Genomic DNA, 19,482 nt, shown 5'->3' on the forward strand with positions numbered 1-19,482 from the left:
ACCAAGAAGAGACAGACAGAGAGATTGATGGTTATTAGTGAAACCAATATTCCAGACGATATAGCCAACCTCCTTAATAAGGGACATAAATGTAGACTTGCACGCCGGTGACGCTTTCCGAGGTGCCCAGGCTGGAGCACCGACACCCCTTATACCTTTGTCAAGAGTATATGCGGTAAGAAGTGTTCGCCATTTCGCGCGTATATTCTCACCTTTAGTCACTGAAAGACGCCGCAGAACTCTAACCGTCGATTATGCAGCCTCGATTCATCACTAAAACTGCAGTTACCAACAAACGGTTAATGATGTGACGCAACACTGCTTTGTCGGCTATGGGTAGGAGTAGCCTTCGCCAACTCATACAAATGTCGCATTGGAATGGTTTACTCACCCATGTGCGCTATGTGCAGTTGTGAAGAGATCATCAATCACATCCTGTGCTACTGTTCTCGCTTCGATAAACAACGCCACACTCTCCGACGTGCCTTGAATAGACTGGACGATACGCCATTTACAGAAGCAAAGGTCCTCTAACCCTGACCTCACAGCTCATCAGCCCAGAAAGCCAGTCCAGCTCTTCTACAGTACCTGAAAGCGAAAGAATTGAGCACCTAACTTTGCTTACAGTGCACCTGGATTAGTGCATGTGAAAGTGTGATCAAGACTCATCTCTTCTCTGTCTCTCTCTTACTTTCACTCCCCCACCCCCTTCCCACGTGTACTGTAGCAAGCTGGACAGTCTTATTGACCTCCCTGCCTTTCCTTCCTCCCTTATCTCTATAGGTTCTTGTATTACTGTAATAACAGCATAGTTTTGCGTGATACACTACACATGTCTTGGTGCTAACCTCGCTTCGACCCTTTCGGGGTCTTCGTACATTACGTTCATATGTGCCAACGTTTCCGAATCACTTGGTTACATACTCCGCCATTACATAATTTAACATAATTAACAAACCTTTGTCCAATCTCAGCTCGATTTATCTGCGTCTGTCTGGTCTGCCCGTCAGAAGTAAATTGAATAATCGGTTGAGAATAGGGATTCGTGATTTATTTCGCGTTATCATGACCAACACAAGTACAAGACATTTTGAACTCGACCATTCACTGCCGCCACTACATACTCCTCGTGACACTGTACTGTTATTTCATAAGTATATCCGTAACATAAAGCAATCACTTTTGCGTTTTTATGTTCCTCAATAGAGGTTACGAATATTTACAATCATTTCAGCTTCATGCGCGTCTGCGGCGTGACACTAGCATTTAACTCCTCCGATGTCACTAGGATCAACTAGCATTAACTCCTCCGATGGCAACGGTCATGTGTTGGGTCAACTTTCTTTTTCTTTTCTTTTTTTAGAGAGAAAAAGCGAAGGGATGGCTTCAGTGAGAGTTGGCTTGAGAAGACTGGTTGCGTGACATAATGCCGTCTTCTACTTTCTTTCCTTCCTCCTTGCTGAAGAGTAGAGAGAAAAATAAAATTCAACTCGAGCTGGACTTGGTGCTGTATTCTTTGTCTAAGTTTAGTACAAGCGCTGTAGTAAGCAAGATGTTTGCTTTCTATTACCCAGCTTAAACGAAAGCGAACGGTACTGTGGAACTGTTTTCAGGAGCGTTGTCACGGCATACGCTTCGCCTCCTCATCCTTTATTTGCGCAGAAAGTTGACCGCGGGTTCAGGCTGAATAAAAGTTCCCCGAAACTTAGCATCAAGGCCACGCGATGTATGCGCAAGTGCAGAGAAGCCGAGCCCAACGAAGGGCGAGGAACGCAGGCGATGAGACAGAGGCGAGAAGACCCGGCCTGTCAAAAGCAAGCATCTCGGACGACCAGACTCGGCGCACATGATCACGCACAGATGTTCATACTATATGCGTGAGGTTTAATTACTATATCCGAAAAACATTCGCGTTGACGGCAAGTTGTAGGCAGCGTATTATTTTGCAGTATAATGCGATTGACCCCATTTCTTTTTTTCGCCATCTTCTGGGACAATGATAGGAACGGGAGCCTTACATTACACTAAAAGCAGTCGCTTTGTGTGAGAGCAATGCGACACCAATTTTCTTGTACGGCAGGCTCACAAAAATGGTTTATTTGCGGGAAACGATGATTCCTCTTCCGAAATTTATGCAGCTCGGCTGCCAGCTCATCACAAGCTTCGGAGAGCCCTTACTTAAGCAACCAATTCATTTCCTTCCGTGTTCCATTGGCACAGCATGATCCATGCAGGCATCGTCTTAGCCCAGTCCTTCACTTTAATACTGTGACACGAATTTGTTTCAAGCACTTCCCATTGTGCGGCTTTACTCGGAGCTCTACTTGTTTTTCATAATGCGGCAAGTCGTCCCGGAACTAATTTTCGCCCCCGAATTTTCTCTTTCTGCGTACACCGTCCCCAATCGTCCACGCACGAGCGCGCCCATTAAGACAGACGTCGTCGGAAGGCCTAAAAGTAATATTGCTGCGCACTATAGCCACCGTCCGCCGAAATTTGGTAAAATCTTCCAACCGCCGAGTTCAGTACCATATACGCTGGCACCGTGCTGTAAGGACGACTCGGTCGCGCATTCGCGTGGCGGCGTCTGCACGAATCTGACGAGAGTTTAGCCGTCTGTCCAATACGCATCCGACGCCGCTGGTACGTATCGAGACTACCCGTGCTACAGGGTTCGCGTCGGCGGGGTTCACGTCACATGACGGGGTGGTCAGTGGCCGTCGAATCTTGCTGCTGGGGCGCCGTCGCGTTCGTCGTGTTGACGACCGGCGCGGCAGCGGTGCCCGTGCCGTTCAGCGGCATCGACGGCGGCTCCGAGGGCGGTGGCGGCGGCGGACCCCTGCCGTCCGATGGGACCACGCTCTCGCTCGTGCCGGTGGGAAGCACGAGCCGGACGCCCCAGTTGTTCTGGCGCCACTGGACGAGCGCCTGGTGGTGGTGGCGCACCATGAGGTAGATGTCGGCGACGCAGATGAGCCCCGCCAGCACCACGATGACGCAGATGAGCACGCAGCCGAGCACCGACGAGATGCCGCTGATCATCTCGACGGCCGACAGCCAGGCGGACACGAGCAGCATGACGCCGCCGAACAGGGACAGGGACATGTCGACCAGGATGTACCAGCGGTTCGGCCGGCTGCTCGGGTCGCGGAGCCAGTCCCAGATGCTCTTGGGAGTCCGCTCCACCTGCGCGGTGGTGGTGGTGTGCAAGGTGCAGGTGGCCTCCCCCTAAGTCGACGTGTGTACACGGGACTAAACACGTGAAATTGCGTGTCCTCACAGTCCTGGCAACCATTAGCATTGCGCTTGAGCGTAGATTTCTTTTAATCAATTTAACTCAAGCACTCGATTTCTTCGTTGATTACCCTGAATCAACTGCTTGTCTTCCAATACTCTAGATGTCATTCGCACTATTTGGTTGCATTCGCGCGCAATAGAACTGCAACGTGGTGCCCGTCGTCGAAGGGGTCTTAATTGACACCACGGCGCTGACGACACACGAAAAAAAGTTGAAATCTAAAGAAACTAGACTCCATTTCAATTATAATTTGTTATTAAACCATCCTTTTTATTTATATGGCGCCGTCGCTTTGCGGTCTTGGAGCCCCTTTGATAACGGACAATGTGCGGCAGCTTTTATTGAACGTGACTGTACATCGTATAAAAAGCCAGCAGTGAGTAGAAATGACTCATATATTCGGACAAGTTTGCCGTAAAGTGAAATGAATATGTCAAGTTGAGGTGTACTTTTTTTTTTTACAATTTATTCTACCCTCCTTTTGAAAGGCATTTGTCTCCAATCTTCCCTTTCCTGGCGGAATAGCGTGTAAGAATGTAGGCGAATGCTTCTACGCCGGTAAACGTCTGCTTTTATTTGAACAGCAGTCTCTCTCTCTAAAGCTCTGTATACTATTTAATAGTATATTCCGGTTCGTTGACTGGTATGAAAAGAAGATATAGTTCACTGTTTCAGCTAAGTGTGTCAGAGCAGCGAGCTCTAGGTTATCAATAACAAGCAACTCTTGCTTCTGTAGACATTGAATGTAGCGTCGAATGGACGGGAATCGTTGGGGCGCCTTGTTTGCCACGTTCGTGATGAACGTAACTCACACGCAAGAAAGCGTATAATACCAGTCAGATCTGCGTATCGTGTTTCATGGTACTTGAATCGCATTAAATAGAGCGTCATGATTTGTTTGAGAACAAGATCGGCAGGACATAAGTTATTGAAAGGCCTACAGTTTCCACAGTTTTAAGGAATGAAACAAATACAACGTGTTTCAGAAACACGACAGTACTGCACGTAGACTGCATTTCTCTCTATCTCTCTCTATCTCTATCTCTCTATCTCTCTCTCTCTCTCACTCCTTCGCGCATGGCTGCTTGCGTGTTGAGAAAGCTCTTAAGGTCCATCCAAGTAGTCGTCAGTCTTTGAAAGAAACAAGGGGTCATGAGGATGCGGGGGGAAAAAAAAAAACACGCAGAAATACCTTCCTGTATAGCCATGAATGTCGAGTTCCTTAATCGCTTGAGGATTACCCGCAAGTTATTAGCCCTGAGGCCATTGTACCCGGAGCCATTGTTCTTTCTGACAAGCAATGTCGGACCATTGTTTCTGCCCAAAGGGGACGCGTCTTCGTGGGACCATCAGCTGAGGCTTCTCTCTCCCCCTCTCTCTCCCTCCCCCTCTCTCCCCCCTCTCTCTCTCATTCGCTACAAATTACAGTGCACTGTGATTTGTTCTAACCCAGGTCGCAAAACATTCTTTTTCTAATATGCTTCTGGCGGCTTCTCGTGTTGTTCTGCTTATGTGTTTGCTTTTGGAGCCTGCATACAATGTAATTTGCGTTATGCTTTGCACGCGCCGCCAAGCGGCCGCGCACATCACGAAACCACGGGCATCACCGTGAGGTCCCAAGCGCACTAGCTGCTGAGTTTCGTACACTCGATTTGCAAAGCGAAAGCCCGCAGCACACTGCGGCACACGTGGTCGCGCTCTGTTCCGTACAAACCTCTCTCCTTTCGTTGGCGCCCGCCCTCCGTGGGAGAGGAGAATCCCGATTTAAATAGACATTCAGAGGGCACTATATAGTCCCATTTGTGCGCGCTCCTATTGTGCAAGTGTGTTTACATCGGAACCGGAAGTTATTGTCCACGCGTGTCGCATAGGTTGGGTGGAAGAAGAGGGCCAGCGGTCGTTTGCGCGCCTAGGACTGCGCCGGCCGGCGCATTTCCTGGGGCCATTACTCGGCGAACGGTGAGGAGGTTTACGAGGGAAATGACTATCCTGCTACTGCTGCGGTATTCCCTCCTTACACCTCAACTTTAAAGCTGCCGTCAGTGGCTACTTGGTGGGCGCTTTGGTGTACTAGTCCCAAGATGAAACTATGTGGGGCGGAATTCGCGAAGATTTTCTTTTTGAACGGACCTTTGTCATTGGCCGACCATCTTTGTTAATTAGATGTGTTCTCTATACCGATTGTCGGGTGCCTGTTCTTATGAGCCGATGCAGCGTAGTAATTGCTTCCTGAATAGTGGGTATGCAGCAGCCAAGCATTAGTTATTGTTGCTTTAATACAGCACCCCTTACTTTCTTGCTCGTCTTATTTCTGAGTAACTTGTCTTTTGTTTTCTGAAAAAAAAAAACGAGGCCTGTATATAGTTCTCGCACTAAGAAGTGTAGCACTACGTACTTATGGCTCGGTTGAGACCAATCCGTAGCAAATGCTGGCAACAGATTGGATTAGTGACTGCACGGCTTGACCGGTTTGCAGTTGACGCAGTGTAAACAATTTCGACCTCATGTAACATCAAAATTCAAACTGCGCATTATTCTATTTATAGTTACATCAGCGGTGCATATTTAGAAACACGAACAAAAAGAAAAGAGCGCTGCAATACGGTAGCGCGTGAACGCAGTCACGTGGTTTTATTTCATATTTTGAGGTCTTTCTTTAAACGCCGGAAACGAAATCACGCACCTTACAATAGGCACTTCACCCCAAAGTGAATATTAAACATTTTGCATAATTGTTATTTGTTAATTAACTAATTAGGTGCAATGTAAAATATATACTAAGGAGCATAACATGGCGTCAAACCATATGCCGTTGGTTTCGTTCAGTTGCGGTTGACCACTATTTTTTTAAATCCTTGGTTCATGTTATGTGAAACACCCCGCATGCTGATGCGAGGCCACCGATAATTGGAGCATTGTGCTGAGGCCTGCCATGTGCACGTGTATGATTATAAGAGATAACGAAAATGCATGCGTAATCACTGACAGTTATTAAGGCATTATAATCAGACTAGTAATAAAGAAAACCATTGTGACATACAAGTGGCGAACTCTAGTGTTCATAGCGCAATTATTGGAGGACTTTTATTGTGCCTTCTGACTCCTTTGGGTTAGAGGAGCTTTCGTTCACTTGTCTTTTTCTTTCTTTTTTTTGCCTTTTTGTCCCCAGCGCTCGTGGTGCATAAGTGGCGCAGGAGAACATAACGAGGCAACGGTCCTATCCATGTGTGAAGTATCACCAGCTGTAGGGTCTTCCTGAAAGTAATGATCAACTATTTTTTTTTTGTGGGAAAGTCTGAAAGCGCACAAGCATGGATGTATTGTGGTACGCGTGGTACCATCTTTTCTGCAATCACTTATTGTTATTTGGTATCAACAGGTTACGTAATCTCACCACCAGTAGACTAAACTGACTAAACGAAATACCAGCGCCACCTGATGTTCTCGTTTCGCGAACGTGCGGCGGCAGAGCTTCTCGCGAAAGAGCAAAGTTCAGTAGCAGAATTACGCTAGACTTGCGTGTGCCGACACGCGAATGTGCTTGAGCAGCGTTGAAAGATCGGTCAAACATTTTAAAAATATCCAGACGAGCGACCTGCAGCAAGAAAAAGTGGTCTTGCCGCGCGACAATGCGTGCCTTCGCACTCTTCGCTTAACAGGGCAAAGGAATGGAGAGAACGAAATCGAAAGTGCTCCCGTCCCCGCCTCAACTTCAATCGAATGCGAGGCCAGTGATTTGAGACAACAGAGGCGATCCGCACAGCAGTGTAACCCTGTCTCTACAATGTATAGAACGAAGTTCTACCGTAGGAATATTTTCAAACTTCCCGATCTGCGGAGGAAGAATGCGTGCAAAGAAACGGAGACTACGCGTGGAAAAAAAAGGAACAATAGCCTTACAAACAAAGTGACAAAGTTTCGCTTTCGGTAGCGCAGCGCGATATACCTTACGAAAATTTGTTGCTCCTTAACTAGAACTTCCGTACCTTGCATTGAGTTAAACAAATGTGCGCTGTAACAGCGCGCTGTGGAACGCTTTCTTCATCATCTCGTCCAGTGACCTGTTACATCACTGGGGCGAAAAGTGTCGTCGCGAAACAAAGCAATATGCCACGCGTACAGTGCTGTCGTAAACCGTTGTAAGCAGGGAAGTTAAAGGAGCAGCAGGATGGGTGCAAATATGAAGGGATAAAGGCTGGCTTGGAAACTGGAGAGTTCATTTAATAACGGAATTAGTTACTCGTCAGTTACTGTGAAACTGAACTGAAAGTCCGTTATGGTAATAGGAGTCAGCAAGCATACACACTTTAAAACCATGTACTTAGAAGAGATAAAGATTGGGAGCCCATTCTGCGCAAGAACACAAATTACTTTCTCTGTAACGAAAACACGTGCAGTCGGCAGCTTTCGAAATTCATTGCCTAAAGTGCCGAAATAAACGTAGGTTCATTTTTTTTTGCTTGTTAAACGAATGCCATGACTCTTTCACACATTAATGCTCCGAGCGTGGCTGTACAATTTTCAATGCCCATCGTACACTGTAAACTAAAACCAACTGATGCATTCTGCACGATGTGCTTGTGTCTTTTTTTTTTTTTTTTTTTTGTCGCTTCCGATATCGTACTGTGAAGTAATTTTTATTTGGCCATCATGCCGTTGCTGCCTCTGTAGCTATATTCACCAGCTGCAAGCCTGATATATATATATATATATATATATATATATATATATATATATATATACTTAATGGCCCGACCCATCTCGACTTCCGGTCGGAAGTGACGAGTTCCTCACAGAACATACAGAGGGAGCGGAGATGGTCGTTACTGTGCGCTTAACGAAAACGTGACCGGCGCTTCCGCGGTCACCACGAAAGATCGAGTCAACGACTACACATTGCAGTCCGTATACCTCCGTGGTGGAAAGTGCAAGGAATGTTAGTTCACGCAATTCTTCCGTGACACTTCCGCACCATATTGAAGAAAAAAGAAAAGAAGGATGCACAGTGGTTCTGTCAGCATATCTATAGAGTTAACCTCTGACCGGCCAACCGAGCAAAACTGAGCAGTCCGCACGGAATAGGTAACGGGACTCGTATACGTATACTCTGTCGCCATCGGTATAAGTACTCGTGACTCACCCTCAAGGCGAGAGGAAGCCAGGTCACGCCGGAAGCCCCGCTTCGCTTCTCCTAGGCATCTGCCAACGCACGTCACGCAATGCACCGGCGATGGCTGCTCTCGAGGCTACTAACGGACCACCTCCCCCCCCCCCCCCCCCCGCCTTTCCCCAGCGACGAAAACTACCCGCTTCGGGGCTAATTGCGCTCAACAGCAGAAGAAAGTCGCGGTGTGACCCTCCGGGTCAAGTATATGCGAGTGGTAGCCTCAGAAAACGCGCAGTCTTGGGGACGAAGCCACCGGATGAAATTATGTGATGGCACAGCGCCCCGGAAGCGGCACATCGTCTTCTAAGCTTTTGGAAAGCGCACGCAAGCAACGTGCGGCGGTGATGGCCCTCGGCGACCGCGAGGCCCTTTCGATGCACACTGAAGGCTTAGTGCGTGCCACATTGTCGTGCGCGCAGATCCCACAAAATGTGGACCGTGGGGTTGAGAAGGAAATATAACGCGCTTGAGCTTAGCAAGCATGCAGTTCCGCTGCTCCAACTTTGTGTATCACGTACGCGCGATAGCAAAGAAACATCCGTGAAGCTTGCGTTTATTTGGCCTGCGTCATACGCGCGATTCTATTTGTATCCATAATGAGTTTCAGCAGACTGTAATTGCCATGCTTGATGCGCGCCGACATGGTGTAATAACTCTGCGTATGGTAGAAAAACAACTTTGCAATAAATGAAAACACTCCTCCCGTATGAATTCCACGTATGATAGGGAATTCAATAGGAAGTAAAGTATATAAAAACAAGAAATAGTCAACAGGGAGAACGGAAAATAAAGAAAAGGTGCGCTATAGTAAATGAAGCCAGCCTCGAATTGCTACAAAAAGGTTTGCTGAGGATGAGCTCCATGCATTAGGCGCATTACTTCAGAAGCCATAATTTGCAAAGAATCATTTTAATTTATTTTATTATCATCATTCACGCTCCGACAATAACGGTGGCAGGACGGTTTATCATGAAGTGAGGTAAGATTAGAAAATTAGTTTAATCGTTACAAAATGCAGGTTCTTATGCAAAAACGCGATGTTGATGACGATGATTTCAAATGGCATCCCTTTTGAAACGGAGTGGCGGCAAATAGTCCGCAGCCTGCTCGAGCTAATCAGGTTTTACTAGATCCATGGCATTCTAGCATTTTCGCTGACGCTCCTTGATATTTTGTATATTTATTAAAACCTCTGTCTCTATAATGTACGCACCTATGGCCCTAAGTAACCCGGCTGTGTCGATCTCTTTCCTGCTTTTTTTAAAAATATCAATACTCTAAACGTATCTTGCTTATTTCAACCACTGACCAGTTAATCCTTCCATCCACTTCGAATCCCAACGCTTCTGGAAGATGGACGTTCCCAATGGTTCTTGCTCTGTAAATATATTGGCAGTTCATTACGGTGTGCTTAGTTGCCTCCGGATTTTTGGCGCAGCAAACACATGCCTCCTCCTGTTCCGAATACTTCTTCCGGTATGTTTTTGCCATCACGTAACCAGCTCATGCCTCGAATAACGAGGCACTGCCCCTTGAGTGATTCCATCCATCCTATCTCGATCCGGATCTCCTTCTCGCGTCATTTGTAAATATCCATGGAATTTCTTTGTTTCCATTCACTGCATCTAATTTACCGTCTTTGTTTCTCTCGCTTCCTCTTTGATGTCTCCAGGTTGTCTATTTGCATATTAGATTACCCTATACTTGGCATATTAGATTACACTGCTCGGCCGGAGTTTTCCGGAGAGGAAGGGGTGCTGGGTCTCCCCCCCATGCCGAAGTGCCCCCCCCCCCCCCCCCCACACACACACCTAAGATGTCATTAGCAGAACTTTGCCACCAACATCGTTGAAGGTTTCTTTGGACTTTCCTCGACGTTCTCAATTGAAATTTTACTGGGGCCAATAGCTTACTGCATCAGTGTTGGCGCGGAGGTGCACGGCTTTTAATTCATACTTTTGCTTTGTTTCTGCAAATACTGACAATAGGAGGATATGCGCATTAGGAATGCTGGCGGCGGCTGCCTCATCCGTATTTTCTCACTTCAATATTTTTTTTTTTTAAATTTCCACTGTAAGCACCATGCACACACACAATACATTTGAATGTGCACACAGGACAAAGTTTATTATATTTTTGAAAGTGATGGGGGAAGCCAATTAAAAATTATTTCTCAAGGTATGGATAACCTATGCCTATTCGAACAAATGAAGACCTCTATTTCCAATACCACAGAGCTTCAATGAATATTTTTTTTAAAGAAAGGAAGCACAATCGCGCAATAAACCGCCCTGCGACCTGCAGAGAAGCTTCCAAGCTGACAAGACCACTTGTCAAGGCCATTTAGTCTTCCAGCGGTCTCCAAACTGTGACGCTACATATCGCTGCACAAGAATCTGCATGTGCTCGCGAGTCGCGTAGCCTTGGCTCTGCTGCACGGAACTACTGAAACAGCCTTTTCCTGCACCGCTCGCGCCTCTAATCGGTGAGCGTCATCACGTGGTCTAAAATAACGTCAAATGTTCCGCCGCGCTGCGGAACGCCAACTTCATGTAGGCGACGCCGACTTTCCTTTCCATCAGGGCCAACATCGCAATCAGCCGCTTTCGTAAAATTGGTGTCATGAATGGCATGACATGTACTGACATCGCATGATATGAATGACGTCATGACATGATAGGAACGGCAAGAATGCGACATGACATTAATGACACGCATGACAGAAATTACATACACATGTATGACATGACATGAAATGCATATCATGAATGCCATGTCATGACATGCACGACCATGAGCAGGTGTACCTTTTGGCCCAAGCTGAAGCGTGACATGAAACGAATGACATAAGTCGCCGTATTAAGTTTGACTCCTGCGCGCGCGAGTATTGGCTTTACCGCGTAGCTTTGGAGAAAAAATGGCGGACCGCTGGGTAACTCTCAACAAGTAGTCAATAACGCTAGCTCTAGCCGGGCAATCTCTGCAAATCTCTAGCAGCGCAACAAAGGCTGTAACGGCTCGTCTATGTAAGAGCGTGACGTCGTTTGCAAGTTATCTGTCTGGAAAACACTGCGAGAGCTTTTTTCTTGGAAGAGGCACAGTAATACGTTGTTGATTATGGCGCGATAATGGACACGGGTCATGACTTGCAGCGCAGAAAGACGGAGACAAGAAATAAAAAGTACAGGGACAACACGGCGCGCTTTTGTCCTCGTCCCCGCCTTTGACGGGGCAAATCATGAATCTGTTCCGACCAAGGAGGTTTAACCACCACAACAACAAAAATTGCTGGAATGGAAGCTCCCGTAGCATCTTACCAGAAGTAAAGCAAACGCTTGCCCCTCTTTCACCTCTGAAATAAAGCCTTGTCGGGTGATGTTCCCTTACAGATTAAGTGATTTGGCTCTGTTATTGTAATGTTAGGCTAATTAGAAAATAAAAGCTTGTTGTTCCCAACGAAAGTAGTGTCTTCGTCTGGGTATCGATGACTATATCCAATAATATGTGCCAGGATGTTCAGGATAATACCGAGATACACGTAGATCAGTATCTGTCTGGTAAAATAAGTAGTCATTTCACCGTGGGAAGTGTGAGAAAAGCGCTGCTTCGCCGTGAGGTAATGGTTTAACGTGCCCCTCCGCGCCCCTCCTAAGATGGCTGCGGTGTGGCTTCGCCATATGGCTTCGCCTTCGGTATATCATTTTCACTCCAGCATTTCCAACTCACCCACTGCTCATTCCGTAGTCAATGAACGCGATCGAGGTCTGAATACATCAAACAGCAATAAAAATAAATAAATAAATAAGTAAATAATAAATAAATAAATAAAAAGGAAATAGCAAAATAAGTAAAGAAAGAAAACGAAAGAAGCATCATGTATGCTTTTGAATTAAGGAGTGCAGTGATGATAGAGTAGCGTTGTGGACGTGAGAAATTAGTCATATTTTAGCCCATTCGAGCTGCTACAGCTTGTGTATTTATCCATACGGACATTGTCATGTTGTGAGTTATTATTTTAAGGTTAACGTTCGTGCTCCTCGTTAGTATAGTGGTCAGTATCCCCGCCTGTCACGCGGGAGACCGGGGTTCGATTCCCCGACGGGGAGAATTTTTTTTTTTATATATATGAATTTAGCAAAGGTTTTTAACTTCTATACAAGATTCCAAATGTTTTACGATAAGCCGTAGGCAGCAGTTCAGAATTCTGAACATAGAAACAGCGAAAAAAGAATCATGTACTCTTTTGAATAAGTAGTGCAGTGGTAATAGAGCAGCGTTGCGGACGTGAGAAACTACAATAATAATTTAGCCTATTCGAGCTGTTACGGCTTTTTGTCTTTATCCATACGGACATTTCGGAAAACGCGAGCAAGAAGGCAGGCCGACTGTACTAAATATATGTTGCAACAGAACTGCTTGTTGGCCTAGTTGGTGCTTGCTCGTACAGACCAACATTACTAGATTACCTATGGTACAGACGGACAGACGGAGTACAGACGGACATTGTCACGTTGTCAATTATTTTGTAGACTGGCTCCGTGCTCCTCGTTAGTATAGTGGTCAGTATCCCCGCCTGTCACGCGGGAGACCGGGGTTCGATTCCCCGACGGGGAGGATTTTTTTTTTTATAAAGTTGAACAAAGGTTTCCAACTTCTAAACAGGATTCCAAATGTTTTACGATAAGCCGTAGGCAGCAGTTCAGAATTCTGAACATAGAAACAGCGCCATATAGCAACCGCCGGTGTATGAAATATGGAACGATGAAGGGGCTGTCCGGGCTGTCACCTCTTATCCCATAGAACACGTATAGTACTCCAAACACCCTCGCTCTCATTTGGGCTTTAACTTAATGTATCTGCAAAAAAATAAACCTGTAAAATAGAAAAAAAAATTCCTCCCCGTCGGGGAATCGAACCCCGGTCTCCCGCGTGACAGGCGGGGATACTGACCACTATACTAACGAGGACGACGGTTTCGTCATGCTAACTTGTAATGAGGAGTCTGCAGTGCAAACTTGCAATGACTAGCCAGGTCGTGGACTAGTTTTACTCATCGTAGTCTGCTCTAAGCTATTATAGTGCTTCCGCGAGTTTATTAACCCCAACGCACTCTATCGAGCACTTGAGTAAGCACCGCCAATAAGTATGTGATGCTGGATTGTACGGGTGAGAGTAAAGAAGCACAGTGATGAGTCACTAGATATGTTCCTTTCTTTTATCTTCAGGCACAAACTAAATGATTCAGACGGTAATACCAGTCCATGCAAAACACAATTTACTCCATGACATGCATAGCGGACGTGTGTTCGCACTTGCGGTACTTTGCACCTTGACCACTGGCACTATTCTCTCGCGCAGAGCCCTCTTCGTATAATTACAAGAATAATCAATTAGGCACATGCAGCTGGGCTTGTCCGAAGTTTACAGGAATTATGCTCCAACAACGCGTCTGGCGTAGACATGAAACACAAGCCGGCGTCGCTCGACAACGCCGTTTACACGCGGCGGTGCTGCCATCTCACGAATATAAAAGGAAACGTTGTGCTGGTGTAGTTGCACAATTTTTTGAAGTTCTTTTCAGAGCCTGGGTTTTGTCGTCACGCGCTTCGTAACACCATTTATTTGTCGTGTGTTATTATTGCCTTATAAGCCAGCGCGCAGTCTTGTGGTATCTACGCAGTGTAGATACGACGGCCTCCGCGGGGTGCCGCCACGAATCCACTGTCTAAGCCCACTGCGGCTCGCTGAGGACAACCGCGTTTGGTTTGGCTGACGCATCTACAGCGTTCCAGTGCACTGTAGCGAATCGTAGGCATCAAAATCGGGAAGTCGGGGCGTCTACGTTACAATCAAAAAGGAAATTTAAACTGTGCACAACGGTGACATTTAGAAGGCGCTGGAGCGTTGTGGGCACGCCCCACTCCGACGTAACCTTCGCAGTGCAAGGCACTGCAGCCGTGGCGAAGCCAGAAATTTATTTCGATCGGATTCTCCGCCGAAAAGTACCACTCCTACCCTTCCTACACTCTCTTTCTAATATATATATATATTCCGGTGTTGCAGCGAAGACCTATAAAATCTTTTAAAGATTGCCTGTGGCAGATAGCACAATTTAGTCATGAACTGGTGCAGAAAAAGCTGAAATGAATCATCAATTAACAAAAAAATCTCTAATTCAGTTTTTAACTAATTACCTTACGGCACATATTGCGATTTACAAATTTTTGCCGGGGAACACTAGGAATGAACTTGGAACGAAATCTCAGAATGATGCCAGCTCCGAGATATTTATTCCCGAACTTGGCGGAGAAATGCATTCGCGTTCCAGTTACTTTTGTGCTTCAGTGCATAAAACGACGCTTCGTTTAGAAAGTAAGCGGAACGACAGCGCATTCTTACCGCAAGTTTGACACCGCATATCTCGTAAATGGTGTCATCCCCACTATTCTTTACGAGTGGATGTGCCTTGGAACCTCACCCGCTATAATTTGTAAATTGCAATAAGTGCCATAATATAATTAGCTAAAAACTGAATTAGTGAATTTTTGTTGATTAGTCGATTGTGCATTTCAATTTTTTATGCATCGCCGCCTCTTCAAGCAGACCAGCCCATGGACTAGAATTGTGCGATTTGCCGCCACAAGAAAATCTAAAAAGAAATGGTTGAAACTGTTCCCTGAAGCACCCTGTATAAATGGAGGCAGTACATCATGAAAAGTCATACTCCTAGTACACCCCGGAGAAGGATGCTTTATCAACGTGGATGCACGTTTTTGCGTTACCGACACAACGCTTTGTTTGAGTACTGAAGTTTTAACGCGATAGCGTTAAGCACCCCGTGCCGCGGAACATACGGCGTTTGGCGCTAGACCATGCCAGACGTCGCATGGACAAAAGATTTTCGAGCCGCATATACCGAGGCCTTCCATATGGCGCAAGGAATTGACTGAATTAATTGAATTTCTCAAGCTAAAATACGCAGAAAAATCGTAAACTACGACTTGCGCACGACCTGCAGACATGATAGCTCTCGGATTGTAATTTGACTATATGAGAAAACATAATTCTGTTATGCGAAAACTCAAAGAAACGCCTTCACACACACAATCCGGCCGCGGCGTCCGCCATTTTGCGCGCGCCGGCGCGATTGGTGTCATAGGGGCCACTGGGCGGCGCGCCCTGTTCCTTGCATTAACTCACCGTGCATTAACTGCAGCTGGCGCTCGCATCCACAGCATCGCGGCCCACGCAAGAGGCCGTGGTTCCAACACAAAGCTCACCTTCGTGCAAGCGTTCGCGGCAAGCGTTTCCAGGCAAGCATTACGATTACAAACGCTCCAGTTGCCTGGAAGCGTGAGAAGCAGTCAGGATCTATGAATGCTATCGCGTTCCACTCTTAAAGGCGAAGCTTAAGCGTCCTCCAAAATTTTTTTCATTGCTAAGGCGCGTAGTCACGTTGCATCAAATTATGCTATCACCCTTATGTTATTTTTAAAAAAAATATGGTATTAAAGAAAACAAAATCTCGTTTGCGAATTGTAGGTATAACGTATGTCGATAACCTATAGCTGGTACATGACTTGGAATTAACTAGACCCGGACATACGTCGTAAAAATACATCAGGCCGCGGCGAACTTCTGACAGTAAAGTGCGGCTTCGCCACCGACCAGTCTTTTCTATATTTGAGTCTTTTCTAGCTTGCCAAAGCTCTTCTCGTGGTAAGAGTGTCCGTGCCCAGAAATCTGTGAACACCATCGCAATGAACCGCTACGAACTCGCTCAAGATTCACCATATGCACTTCCACTGATGCGCTCTCACCAATATTCCTCGTGAGAGCGCATCAAAGGCTTTGCTTCAAGTATCGTTGAGTAAAGAAGATGAACTTTCTGACGTTACTCCCTGATATGGTACCATCACCATGCGCCTGTCTACGATGGTGTCCGTTATAGCTATCGGTATATCATCTAGCCTCCCGCTTTCATAGATGCCAGAAACTGCAAGCTCTATATGCTGGGGCCGTTTGCAACACTATACTGTCTCTGTGCAGTCTTCCTCAGTTAAGTTTACAACGTGCTAGCAGCCCTTGTTCCTTTTCTTTTAACGCAGTGTTTTTTTATACAGTTTAGCGCCTTACAACAGTAAATTCTAGCTACACCATACGTTCACGAATCTCCAAAGCGTGCTCAAACCCTGCTGACAAAATGTTTATCATTTATAAGGAGAGGCATGCAGGAAATAATGGAAGCATATTTGGAAGTGTATCTTTGTTAGTGTGTAAAAGGTGGGAAGCACTGGAGCTGAGGCGCTGCTTGCGATGTAACTGCAAGGGGTCTATACAGACGCAGATGCTCACCAGTAACGAAAATCAGCGAAATCCGCCCACTACGTGCAAGCAACAAGTAGCTCTGCAACGGTGGGAAGCGCAACCACAGGCAAATCGACCGTAGCGCGAAGGCTGATCAGCACAGTTGCTCTGCACAAGCTGCGCAAGCTGCACGCGAAGCCACACGCATGCGTTCCTATCTGCATATGCACCATTTACAAACACATCGTTTGAAGCCTAACAAATATCAGGAACATAAACGAGGATTGCTGATCCCCTATTGCCGAATAAGCATTTGCTGCCAACTTCTTGCAAACTTTAATTTTGTTTATTCAGTTAACGTATATGTAAAAACACTGACTGATGACCGAATAGAATGTCATTAGGTTTTGCTCATCATTTCGTTCTCTTTCATTGCTAACTTTGCTCACACTGATCGAATAGAGCAGGGCACTTTAATTCTGCATGTCAGGGTCACGAGGTCGTTAAACATGGTAGGGAGCCAGTGCATGTGCTACAATGTGCGCGATGCCGAGTTGCGCCGCAACTTATCGTGTCTGCACAGTGCCTTACGGCACGTATACCTTGAACTGGTACGAGCAGATGTTGCACTCGTCGGTGTTGCGTCGCGAGAGCCACTCCTCGAGGCACTCCTTGTGGACGAGCCCGATGGTGCCCTTGCAGTTGCACGGCGACAGCAGGCTGCCGGCGCGGGAGCCACGGAAGCAGATGCGGCACATGGGCGACTCGCCCATGCTGGACGTCTCGTCCGCGTTGTCCGATCCATCGTGCGTGTTGCCGCCGCAGCCGCCGCCGCCTGAACGCGACGAGGCCTCTTCGGGCCGCCCTTCCGACGACGCCATGGCCGCCCCCGTGCCCCTTAGCGCCCGCGTGGCCGCATCCCTGGGACAATCCGACCCCTGCCCCCTCAAGGGCTGCTGCCGTCTATCTCCTCTTCCTCATCTTCTGCGGATGGCGCGCTTCCTTGCCTGCGATTCCCTGTGTACTACCGCCCAATTCATGGCCTAGCCTCCCGTATAGTGGGTACATAGCAGCTACCTGGGACCAGCCAAGAACCAACCAACTTTGTTGCAATTGCTAAAGCTGGCGCGCTTGTCAAGCGAAGCAAAGAAATTGACGTTTCGCGCGACCAGGCATACTATATGCTTTGAGGTCATTGTCATCATCACTATGCTGTATAGACGAACAATTTGTTTTGGTTTCCTCCTATATATTGAACTAATCGAATTTGTCAGATATCTCTCAGTTCAACTTTCGCACTCCCATATAAGCCGTCTAGCGAAAGTGCAACTATACATCAGAGCTCGGAGGAAATTGCAAAGAAGCAGGCGTGGCGTCCCTCTCCGTTTCACTATTAAAAGACAAGCAGTTTGCGCTTGTCTTGCGTTCTACCGTCTTTTTCGAGCGCTTTATACCTGTCACAATGCCATAACAACAAGACAACATCAAGCCTTCGCAGGTTACGTTAGGTTACGTTCTATAGGTGCGAGTCATGTAGTAAACTTTGCGTGGTCAATGAAGAAGATGGCGCCACGTACCTGTAAACGAAGTTATTTACGTTAGCTTCCGTAGAAAAATTAAGTCAAAGCCTCGTTATGAATTAGGCACCAAAAGTGCTTCTTCCGGCGACTTGAATCGATTGTGGTTTCGCACCAACAGTCCTTATAAGTGTCCTTCTAAGTGTCATGCCGCACGTTCTCCTCGCTTCTTGGAAGGGCAATGTGCTCACCATCGGTGCATCTTCGCCACAGTAGGCTTTTAGCCACCTCTGCTAGCTGATCTCTGAACAATTTTTTGAATGACGTTAGCCGTGAAAGGCATGCAATCCGGGTCCGTGAGTTAGGATTAGCCTAATGGAGGTGCACTACCTTGTTCATTGTTCAGGCGATTAGCAACAGTCGTTGAAATTAGGTCGTTTTCACGCATATTCTTAGAAACTCGACTCCAATAACATCCGGATAAATACCACATGCTTCAAATGCGAATAGCCAAAGTTTTAGGAGAGAGTGTAGTAGAAATAACGCTTTTTTTTTCTTCTCTGCAGCGCGTTACATAGCGGTGTCCAACGTCGGTAAGTGTATGCGATTCCCCTTTTGTACAACAAACGTAACCAGTATTTGTTAACTTTCTGATAGAATACGCTCTGATACCTGATGCATTCCCGCAGTTGAAGCCGATCAGTGCTCGAGGCATGTGTACGCTCAGTATGTAAGTATTCCGGGACTAACGCCAGGTTCGATATCGCTCCCTAAACTTCCGAAGAAATGCATTTGACATTTTCCAAGGAAGCCTTTGCCTGATGTGGGAAAAGAAAGTAAGTGGAACGCGAAGGAAGATACTTCCAGAATTTGAGAAAGAGTATCTTGAAGGTCATGCTATAGTCTCACCGTCCGTACTAAGTGGACACCTATAGTACAAATCCTGGCCAGTGTCTGAGCCTGATCAGATCAAGGACTGGTTGACTTAAAGGGGCCCTGAACCACCCCTCGAGATTGGTGAAATAAGACTGCGGGCATAGGCTGCCGTGAACATCTCAGCCAAGTATTGCTGTCGTGCGCGGAGCCCACGCGGATCGCGAAGTCACCTTTCTCTCGAACGCTCTCTTTTCTGCTATTGGCCGTTAGCTGACATCAAGCTGAGATCGCCTACATGGCGTAGATACCGCGGCCGC

The 19,482-nt window shown here is 46.7% G+C and overlaps 1 protein-coding gene and 3 non-coding genes across 4 annotated transcripts; 2 read left to right on the top strand and 2 right to left on the bottom strand.

Moving 5' to 3' along the window:
* Positions 1–1,029: 1,029 nt before the first annotated feature.
* LOC126532031 (E3 ubiquitin-protein ligase MARCHF3-like) lies at positions 1,030–17,811 on the bottom strand. The gene is made up of 2 exons (XM_050179730.3): positions 17,375–17,811; positions 1,030–3,186 (listed from the first exon to the last, which is right to left on the bottom strand). The coding sequence occupies exons 1-2, from the start codon at positions 17,651–17,653 to the stop codon at positions 2,695–2,697; spliced, it is 771 nt and encodes a 256-aa protein (XP_050035687.1). The 5' UTR covers positions 17,654–17,811; the 3' UTR covers positions 1,030–2,694.
* TRNAD-GUC (transfer RNA aspartic acid (anticodon GUC)) lies at positions 12,500–12,571 on the top strand. Its single transcript has one exon. It is a non-coding gene; the product is annotated as a tRNA-Asp (tRNA).
* On the top strand, positions 13,008–13,079 carry TRNAD-GUC (transfer RNA aspartic acid (anticodon GUC)). The gene has a single exon. It is a non-coding gene; the product is annotated as a tRNA-Asp (tRNA).
* TRNAD-GUC (transfer RNA aspartic acid (anticodon GUC)) lies at positions 13,361–13,432 on the bottom strand. The gene has a single exon. It is a non-coding gene; the product is annotated as a tRNA-Asp (tRNA).
* Positions 17,812–19,482: the final 1,671 nt, after the last annotated feature.

Source organism: Dermacentor andersoni, chromosome 5, assembly GCF_023375885.2.
Source record: "Dermacentor andersoni chromosome 5, qqDerAnde1_hic_scaffold, whole genome shotgun sequence".
In the NCBI taxonomy this organism is placed as follows: Eukaryota; Metazoa; Arthropoda; class Arachnida; order Ixodida; family Ixodidae; genus Dermacentor; species Dermacentor andersoni.

Bases quoted from the DNA above. Each gene is read 5' to 3' on its own strand.
- LOC126532031 (XM_050179730.3), bottom strand. From the start codon at position 17,653: ATGGCGTCGTCGGAAGGGCGGCCCGAAGAGGCCTCGTCGCGTTCAGGC. The intron at 3,187-17,374 runs GTATACGTGCCG...ACCACCGCGCAG, and splicing joins TCTGCTCGTACCAGTTCAAG to GTGGAGCGGACTCCCAAGAG.